General features: G+C 38.9%; 1 protein-coding gene across 1 annotated transcript; it reads left to right on the forward strand.

The window, feature by feature from the left end:
- The first annotated feature begins 3,256 nt into the window (after positions 1-3,256).
- LOC144084009 (proton-coupled folate transporter-like) lies at positions 3,257-8,639 on the forward strand. The gene is made up of 6 exons (XM_077612243.1): positions 3,257-3,749; positions 5,193-5,584; positions 5,673-6,145; positions 7,317-7,400; positions 7,574-7,730; positions 7,805-8,639. Exons 1-6 carry the CDS (start codon positions 3,432-3,434, stop codon positions 7,854-7,856), a joined length of 1,476 nt encoding a protein of 491 aa, XP_077468369.1. The 5' UTR covers positions 3,257-3,431; the 3' UTR covers positions 7,857-8,639.
- The last annotated feature ends 1,967 nt before the right edge of the window (positions 8,640-10,606 follow it).

The raw sequence follows: 10,606 nt of genomic DNA on the forward strand, positions 1-10,606 counted from the left end.
GTGCAGCCTCTCTGTATTAAATCATCCAAGACAGAAGTGAATAAAAAAAAAACACGGCTTGCCAACAGATGTCTCGATGTTAGTCCAGATGACTGTGAAGAAAGATTAAAGAAGAGAATTAAGTCCAGACAGGAACTTGCCATGTTCCCCTAATTCGCCTATGTGTGCTTGCAACCAATATTTTATAGGACAAGCCAGTGTAATTAAAATAAATTTATGGCTTGTTGCTTTATGGCTATGTCCATATTGTTTTCCAATAGTAAAAATGAGATGTGAACAAAAGCAGCTTGAAGTCACATGGAACCCAACTCGTGTTCAAACGCGTGTTTGCACCGCGGGCAAATGTCATCATCTCTGAGAGTAGTAGAAGGCAGTGCAGTTTGATCATGAATGCAGTCACATTGCTCTCCTTCTGGAAGCCATAATTTCCTATTAAATTCTGTGTTGATTTAATTCAATCAGCAGTGTCTCTCTGTGCTGCGTCATTGTCTGCTGAATGTCTTTCTCTGTCTTTATTGAAAAACACTAAAAAAAATAATACAAAACAAACGTGCAGTGATGATCAAAAAAAAAAAACTAAACACGTTCTACCCTCAATTTGTTTGGAAATTGAAATCACATACCTACTATTACAGTAATGTTTTAAACTAGATTAAACCGCATATAATGGCTGCTCCGCCACACATTTGTAAACTTCATTCTGTCAAAAACTATTGTGTTACTCAGAACAGCTGACATCATCTTCCGCCCGTTCTAGCCTGCTTGGATGCTTACTTTAGATCCTTACCACACTCACATTTGACCTGGATTGTTGACCCCACGTATTTAGTGGAGTGTCAAGAAATTCAGATTTTTAATCGTGCATGTTTTTAATTGCATGTGGGCCATGGCTAATATATTTTAAATGCAAAAATTGTGATATTTTTTTAAGTGTGCTTACCCAATACAATTGAAATTTAGGAAACAAGAGTTGAGAAACGTTACACTTGAAGTCTAAATTATGGGGGTGGGAACGACCATAACTGATGCCACGTTTAAAAACATAACAGTGTCAAAAGGGATTAGCACTAACACAGATATTAAAATATATTTCTAGTTCTCCACCTTCGTTTATTCTTCCCCACTAAATTTAAGGTTCTGTAGATGTCGCTGTATTACACTGACAGCTTGACTGTCTGGGTACATTGCTTGCTGACACCCTATTTTATATATACAGTGGTACCTCGACATACGATCTTAATCCGTTCCGGGACTGAGCTCGTATGACAAGTTTCTCGTAACTCGAGGTAAAGTTTCCCATTGAAATGAATGGGAAACAAATTAATTCGTTCCAACTATCTGAAGAAAACACCAAAAACAGGATATTGGATTGGAAAACATGTTTTATTTCTTATAATTCACCATCTATTAACAAAGTAATAAATAACGAGTGGTTTGATAGTAATAATGTGTTTAATAGGAGTAAAATTAGACACATTTCGCGGAGGGAAGAGAACAACACACACGGAGGCGGAGGGGGGGGGGGACAGTTCGGGGTGACTTTCTCCACGGCAACATTGCACTCTTAAACGAACAGGCCTTGAGTCATTTAAATATTTTTATTTATTTTAAATTTTCAGGGTTAACCAAACTCAAAATAAAATTGGGTATTCACACCCACTGCTATTATTCTTACTAAAACACACAATAACAATCCTGCACTATGACTGATAGGCAGATTAGAGTGTAGTTTGCCTTTCGCTCGAAGTCAGCTGAAATAGTCTCCAGCACCCCGCGAACCCTGACCGGGATAAGCAATGTTGCAAAGTGAACAATAACAAATCTCAGCTGAAGCATACTGGAGCAATCCTTGCAATATACTGGTACTCTTATCTCATGACATAACCCAAACAGGTGCAGGGTGGAACAGTAGTTAGTGAACACCATTAATTATATTGTGAAAAAGGCCTTTATGGTGCATTATGACACTCGTTGACTGACAAGACAAAAGCAAACCTTTAATTAATGGATTAAAATACTTTTAAACTTTCATCCTGCAAATAAACAAGGTGCTTGAAAATAGTACACTAAGAGGGGTGGTGCAAAATACAATATTTGAAGTCGAGCATACTAGTCACCCACCAAGAAACAGTGATCGCCTACAAATAAGAAAAAATTTCAAGTCAAAGTCAAGATGTGAATGCACACATTCCAAGTAAGTTGCATTGAAATTAAGACAAAATAGCAATTTCATTGTACAGTAAACACAAAATGTTTAAGGATTACTTTTGAACTTTAACCTAAATGCTAAAACAACCTATATCCTGACAAGGGTCGCATGGGGTGCTGGAGCCTATTCCAGCTTGCTATGGGCACTAGGCGTGAGACACTCTGAATCAGTGGCCAGCCAATCGCAAGTCCCGAGTAGACGGACAACCATTCACGCTCACACTCATACCCAGGGGAAACTTAGAGTGCTCAACCAGTCTATCCTGGATGTTTTTGGGATGTGGGAGGAAACTGGGTACCTAGAGAAAACCAACACAGGCCCAGGGGAACATGAAAACTCCACACAGTGAGGACCAAACTGCGATAGAACCCTCAAAGCCAGAACTTTGAGGCCAACGCATCACCCACTCTTCCACCATCAAAAATATGGCCTCACATTGGAAGACCTGGGTTCAAATCAGGTTGGTCCACCTGTGTGGAATGTACATGCTCACTCGGGCCTGCGTGTGTTTTCTCCGGGTACTCTGGTTTCCTCCCACATTCCCAAGACATGCATGGTAGGCTGATTGGACTTTCTAAATTGGCCCTAGGTGTGAGTGTGAGCGTGAATGGTTGTTTGTCTCCTTGTGCCCTGCGATTGGCTGGCCACCAATTCAGGGCATCCCCCGCCTCTGACTCAGATGGGAGAGACTCCAGCACCCCTGCGAACCTAGTGAGGATAAAGCAGTTCAGAAAATGGGATGGATATATTTATATCTATGGATCGATAGCTATGGATCGATATCTATGGATCTATATATATATATATATATATATATATATATATATATATATTTATATCTATGGATATATATATATATATATATATATATATATATATATATATATATATATATATACATATATACATATATATATATATATATATATATATATATATATATAGTATAATATGTATATTTATATACATATACCTTCATGAGCATTTTGTGGCTGTAATTCGACACTATGTCCACGTGATGTCGCAAAGAGTTTACCTGAAGCTGAAATCAACGCTTCCTTATGCCATTTTGCTGAGGCGTCAAAACCTCTGCTATTCCCTTTTTATGCTTCCCGTAACCAGCTAAGATGGAGTGCGTTTTAGTCATGAGTTAGAGAAGAGTACCCAGCAAGTGAGTACTAAGCTTCATATTTTAATTCATGTTTGTTTGACAAGAATTAACATGTATGAGCCGGACACGGCCGCTATCCTTCCCGACGACGAGGAAGCAAAAGCCGACGTCGATTCGGAATTATCGATCGGGCAAGAAGATGAGACCGCAGCACCCCCGGCGTCATCTGGGGCCAGAGGGCCACCATTTGCGTGCCCGCTGCCGGTGCGCGTGGAGCCCGTCTTGTTTCTATCCGTGTTTGCTGTAGCACTTCAGGCTCCGTTGACCACTCAGTATTTGTGGGACCGAATTAGCGAGGACCTGGACTACAATGCTTCCAAGAGGTCGCTGTGTGGTAACAGCTCCGCGGACCCCGACCCTCTTCAAAAGGTACATTTATTGACTATACGTACAATAAAAGCGTGTCTTATTTGGCTTGAGACCAAGAAATCTCTACTGTACGTGAAGGCAACATTTGAGGTCACGTGATGTGGAAGTTTTTGTTATTGTTTATTTATTACTTATTTAATGATTTATTTATTTGTTATTTATTGTTATTTATTTGTCTGTTTTTGTGCACTTTTTTGTTATTTGTGCCTGTATTTCGTGGTGAAGCTTTAAATGTTATTATACATGTGTGATAATAAAGGCATTCAATTTAATATTTAAACAATTATAGATATACAATACCAAACAGGTGGCATGGAGATCAAATAATGCGAATTTAGTCCAAGAAATACTTAGAAATAGAGATTTTTTTAAATGGAGGCACACCACTAGTAACTACGAAATACGTTGAAATATCACACCAGGCACTTAAATCAGTTAAAATGTGTATTTGTATTAGAACTAAACTCTAAAAGAAATATTTGAAAATATGGTGTTCATTTTGGATGCCCTCACTCCAAATATAATTTTCCAAGCAGGAACATAACATTACTTTCATATTAGATTCAAAATTTAGCTTTTTGGTTAATCAAAATAATATACTTTATTCTTTCACAAGTGTATTTCTCCAAATTATTCCAAAATGTAACAGTCAGACTGGTTCAGACTTACAGAAGGTGCATTTATGAGTGATGCGGAAGTGCACTCATTATTTTGTCTCATATTCTTTAAACAATAGTCGAAAGAGGTGTGGCAAAAATTAAGAGGTTAAACATTTTTCACGCTAAAAGGAAGTAGTTATTTAACTACTGTACTTCAACTCACAAGCTGCCACTAATGCCACTACTTTCCCAGTTCAAATGGATTGGCCTTTTGCTAGTGAAGAACTAATTAAAAGCTGCAAGGCCTTTCTGTACATAAAGGCAACACACGACATCACGTGATGCAAACGTGCGTTTATTTTTCCCCAAATTATGTCTAAAACTAGGCGTGACAAACGTAATAAGCATTCTCTCCAAAATGTAGTGATTTAACTACTGTACTTTAAACTACTGGGTACCATGGACAGTTCTGCATGTCCAACCCATTTGAAGCAGGAGGGCTGGCTGCAAATGAACGAGTCACAAATGTCTACTGAAGCATAAAACTGTTAAAACCACAGCAGAAGGATTAAAAGAGCCACATAGTTGGACATCCATCATCTTAAATGGCAGCCAATGAGTTGAAATAATATTGACTGAAATGTACAAATGTAAAAAAGACATTTTATGGGGGTTGTTGTACCTGTATTTTTTTTTAAATAACACAATAAGCCTTAGGACGCCTGCCTAAATTGTCTATTCTCTTCGTTTTGATACAATGCTCGTGTGTTTTTTGTAATACTCTTCACATTTTTTAAGACAAGCATCGTTGAAGAACTTGAAGATTTAATTTGTTCTCCTGCAGGAGGTGGAAACCCTGACGGCACATTGGAACCTCTACATCAATCTAGCAGGCTTTTCCGTCGGCTTGCTCATCGTGCCTCTCCTGGGCTCATGGAGCGACTCCGTAGGCCGCAGGCCCGTTCTCATCATCCCCAACCTGGGCCTGTTCTTGCAAGTTGTAGTCTACCTGGTGGTCATGTACCTCAAGCTGCCCGTGATCTACTTCCTCGTGGGTAGACTGCTCAGCGGACTTACGGGAGATTTCAACGCCATCCTCGCCGCTTGCTTTGCGTACGTGGCCGACACGAGCGACCGAAGCTCCCGCACTTTCAGAGTGGCCGTCCTGGAGGCGTGTATCGGTCTCTCGGGGATGTTCGCCAGCATCATTGGAGGACACTGGAAGCAGGTGCAAGGGTAAGTCCCATTTTTATTTCATTTTTTTCCCTTGAAATGATTTTCAGTCAATCATTAAACAGAGCATCTTGGCTTGTTGGATTTGTAGTTACATCTACCCCTTCTGGTTGGTCCTGGCTTCCAGTCTGGCGTCGGCTCTGTACGCTTTCCTGTTTGTCCCCGAGTCGGTTCAGAAAGACCCCGGCTCGAAGTTTCTCACAGTTGGCCACCACAAAGCCCTGTGGCATATTTTCACCGGCGGGAGCAGCGAGGAAAACGGAAGGCTCTCCAGATGCAAGCTGTGGCTCTACATGCTCTGCTTCTTCCTGGTGGTGACAGTGCACACCGGTAGCCGCGAGCTGTACGTTCTGTACGAGCTGAGCCCGCCGCTGTGCTGGGACCCGATGTTCATTGGCTACGGCTCAGCCGTTCTGCACCTGTGCTACCTGAGCAGCTTGCTGGGCTTAAAGATCTTGCTGCTCTGGTTGGAAGACTCGTGGGTGGCCGTCATTAGTCTGGCGTCCAACATCGCTGGGCTGCTGGTTTTCGCTGTAGCGCAAAGCACGCTGCTTATGTTCACAGGTGACACAATTCAGGAAAATTTGACGCAAAACAAACCCCATTTTCCCCCACTATTGCCTCATTATACTTTAGAGCAAGGGTGTCAGACTCGGGTTGGTTCGCGGGCCGCGTTAACGTCAACTCAATTTCATGTGGGCCGGACCATTTTAGATATATTTAGATTTATTTTCATATATAGATTAAAAGAACTGGATTAAAATCCCTGAATATTCAGTTTTTTTAGAGATTTAAAACAATGTTTATTTTAGCTTTTTTAAAATATATTTTTCGATTTTACAAAATGATTTTTGAACTAAAAACACAGAAAAAAATGATTTAAAAATTTGCAATTATTGATTTAAAAGGAGGAAATCAGGAAATTTAATATACATCTATACTCTTCATTTTAATTTGATCCTAAAACAGAACGTCGGCATTCATGATTTACTTTCCCGGGCCACACAAAATGATGCGGCGGGCCAGATTTGGCCCCCGGGCCGCCACTCTGACACATGCTTTAGAGCCATCTCCAACTCAGATTTGTCATTATGTATGCTAATTATGGCTAACGCAATTAAACAACTAATTGACCAAAAAATAATTCATCAACTGAATAAACAACTATTTTGATGGTCTCATCTGTTTAGGAAGTTTTTTTTTTTTACCTAAAACGTATTTGAATCTCTATTGACTGCCTGAATTTTGAAATATTTTCATTTTAGGTATTATTAATATATTTTAACTTGTCCTAGCAAATATTCTCTCAATTTTTTTTATTTTTTTATTGACATGCAATACAAAAAAGGAAGCTCTTTTTTATTTACATTTTTAAAAAAGCAGTAGTAGATATTCTCCATTATGTCCCTTTCTGGAACAAAGGTCACTACAATGGAAATCTGTGTTGTAGTAGTCAGTAAATGTGCGAAAATTGATATTGAAAACACCTATTGACACTTAATATGAATTGATGCCATCAATAGCAACCAAGGAAAGAAGCTGTGGGAGGTCAAAAAAGTTTTGTAAAACAAAAAAAACCATGAATTTGAATTGAAGAATATTATTTTAAAATTGCAATACAGTATTATGATAAATATGAATATTTCTGGTTGCTTCTATTAAATTACTGCCATTTACAATGACGATCAACATTTTCTTCCTTTTTAATAGATATTTTGTTGTTGTCTGTCACCAGGTTATGGCTTTTTATTCTTCTTTGTGGCCGCCATACCTGTGCTCAGGTCCAAGCTGTCCAAACTAGTGAGCCAGTCTGAACAAGGTCAGCCACACATCAACATATATACAAGTGAAATGATCCATGCATTCAATTTCAAAGGTTTTCCAGTGCCTGAAGTCATTTTAGAACTGTACCCAATCTTTTTTTTTACTAATGCGTTTATTAAATCTATTTCTCTTTGATTTTTGCGTTTTGGGTTTTTCGCCCTCTGCTAGGTGCTCTCTTTTCCTCCGTGGCCTGTGTGGAGAGTTTGTCTTACCTGGTAGGTAGTGGCCTCTTCAACTCCCTCTATCCAGCAACGCTGCACTTTATGAAGGGCTTCACTTTCCTGTTTGCTGCCATCATCCTACTCATCCCAGCTGGAATCATCGGGTGAGTCTCCTTGTTGCCTTAATCCAACACCAAAAGACTTGAGTATTTTGAACTTGATGCTCATGTGTCTCCAGTGGCCTGCGCTGTGTAGAGAAGAAAGGACTCAGGGACTCCACAGAATCTTGATGTTACGTCTTTGTGGAGAGGTAACGCAGACACATGGCAAGGGAAGTAAAGCAGACGATCCGACAAATGAAATCATAATCAGTGGGGTTTAAATAGACAAAACAGGGACTAATTTTAAATGACTCGCAGCTGCGCGGGCGCAATGGCAAGACAGAAGGGACAAACAAGAGCAGGGAAACTTGACCCACGCAGTCGGACCATGATGTGAGGTTACTAATCCTGTGGATTCTAGTTTTTGGGGTGAGTGTAACAAATACAGACATGAGATTGCAGTGGAGTAAATGGAAGAAATTTGGCATTCTTCCTAGTAACTCATTTTTCTTGAAAGAACGGAAAGTAATACAAATTGAGTTGGTTTAACGCCATGCTCAAGCACCCCGGCAACCTTTGTGAGGATAACTGCATGTACAGGTGATCAACAGCCATCAAAGTGCCTTAAATATAATTTTCAAGATTTTTTTTTATTTTCTAAAGCAAGTCATTGTTATACTGAAGAAATGTTGATGTGTAATTCGTCCATTTTTTATAATTATCCAGAACAAGCAAATGTAGTATGGAAGTAATATCATTTGAATCCGTCCATTATTTTTTTTAACAATTGTCCAAAGTGAGCAAGTGCGTTATATCAGATTTTGTTCTTTAATTATTGCCTCACCAAACAAGTGCAATATTTAAACTGATTTAAAGCCGTCCAATATGTCTCAAATGCCTGAAAATGTTTTATTTTTGTACTAATTATTGATGGTTGGTGGTCAGTTCAACATGACTAATCTGAAAGCCATGTGACATTCAAATGTAACCAATAATATCTGTCAAAAATGAAGGAATGTGTACTAATCTTGTAAAGTACTTCACTCTGACCTTTTTCTATTTTACATGGTAAAATCTCTTCTATCAAAAAATCTATTCTATTGTCCTTCTGTGTTGTGTCATGACAACGTAAACCACATGTCAAAGTTGCGGCCCGGGGGCCAAATCTGGCCCGCCGCATCATGTTGTGTGGCCCGGGAAAGTAAATCATGAGTGCCGACTTTCTGTTTTAGGATCAAATTAAAATGAAGAGTATAGATGTATATTAAATTTCCTGATTTACCCCCTTTTAAATCAATAATTGTAATTTTTTAATCCATTTTTTCTGTGTTTTTACTTCAAAAATCATGCAGTGACGAATTTATCATGCCATACATAGCAAAGTGTGGTAACTCCCAGTACATTAATTACCATTTCAGGACGAGAAGCAGGGGGTTCATTGGAGAAAATTTGAGGTTTGGAATTTTGCAGCTGTAATTTGTCTTCATTTATGAACTGGTTGGAAAAACAAACACAGGGGTTGTGTGCCAGCGTGTACATGGGCCTCCAAATGCATGAAAATATTTGTGAGTATGTTGGCAAATCAAGTCCACAAAGATTGATCTACTATTTTCCTCTGTATGGGTATGTAACATGACTAATGTTCATCTTGTAGTTGTTATTGACTTAAAAATGTGCAATGCATAGAGCCTACCACTCTACAGCCTCTAGCTGCAACTATTAATCAAACGATGTTATAATTAGGCTCCACAAACCCTTAGGCTGCATAAGCACATGCACACACACATACAAGCAACACTATATCTGACCATGAAAATAATACTATATGAATGCTGGTGTTGCCCAAACACACAGTGCACTTTTTGTCCACCACACTTTAAGGCTTGTTCGCTTCGTCTTAGATGGTGTTGAACAAAAGTCAGTTTTGTTACATAAGCTCAAGACAAGCAAGGGTATTTGTAGCCACAGATGTGGACGTCCAGAATTTTACCAGGCGCCCATGAGATAGGCTGTAGTGTTCAATGTTGATTTGGATGTCTGGTGATCAACATTTGGTGGGCCTATTTTGGGGTGAGGGGTTCACATTAGTCCCTCAAAAGTACATATTTGTCTCTAAATGGGCCTCAACTTTCCCACTAAAGGGAATCATAGTCATTTGTCTTTTTTCATAGTGTGACTAAAATAAACACAAAGGCTCTATTTAGTAATCCAGGGTGGAACACAATGAACACATCAGGAAGCGTTTTCATTTTTATTTCATTATAAATAATAATGATAATGTCCTTATACACATACATGGCCTTATGTCGTAAAAAAAAAAAACAACATCAACAAATATATAATGACTACTCTAACAAATATTCAAAAAACTGAGTGCTTCTGTGTGGGAAAGTTGTTTTTATTGGACGGGAAAGATTAAATCCCCTTTGCAGTTCCGCGACAAAGAAAGATATTTGGAATGAATTTGACATAGAATTCTGCTTATGGAACAAAATGATCCCACAATGCAGTATCCTGAAATAACAATTTTGGCTTTGTCCTCCGTAACTTAATTTGCCAAGTCTCGATCGTAAAATTAAAGCACGTGCTCTTATCGTTAATTTGCCTCAAAATAGAGAGATCGTCAAAGTGGATGCTGTTCTCATCAGAAGTTTAGAAGGAAGGAACACAAAAAGCCAGGCATATTAATATGCTGAAAAACTGCCATGTTGACAAGGTTATCCATTTAACTTTTTACCATCAATACAGTCGCTTAAAAATCATGTTACAATTTCAGCATAATAACAGTGTCAAATAAAACAAATGACTGCGATGAATGATGTATTGCACTCCTGCTCAGAGGGGGTAAATGCACGTCCAACTTTTATCTAAACTTTGTTGCTCTCTTGCTTTCTCAAGTGTTTTGTGGTCATGACTTGTGACCTGGTGGCTTTTTCCAC

The sequence above is a fragment of the Stigmatopora argus genome, chromosome 10, assembly GCF_051989625.1.
Source record: "Stigmatopora argus isolate UIUO_Sarg chromosome 10, RoL_Sarg_1.0, whole genome shotgun sequence".
NCBI lineage: Eukaryota > Metazoa > Chordata > Actinopteri > Syngnathiformes > Syngnathidae > Stigmatopora > Stigmatopora argus.

Coding starts and splice junctions, on each gene's coding strand:
- LOC144084009 (XM_077612243.1), top strand. CDS start 3,432: ATGTATGAGCCGGACACGGCCGCTATCCTTCCCGACGACGAGGAAGCA. Junction 7,401..7,573: donor AGTGAGCCAGTCTGAACAAG/GTCAGCCACACA, acceptor GCCCTCTGCTAG/GTGCTCTCTTTTCCTCCGTG. Junction 7,731..7,804: donor ATCCCAGCTGGAATCATCGG/GTGAGTCTCCTT, acceptor ATGTGTCTCCAG/TGGCCTGCGCTGTGTAGAGA.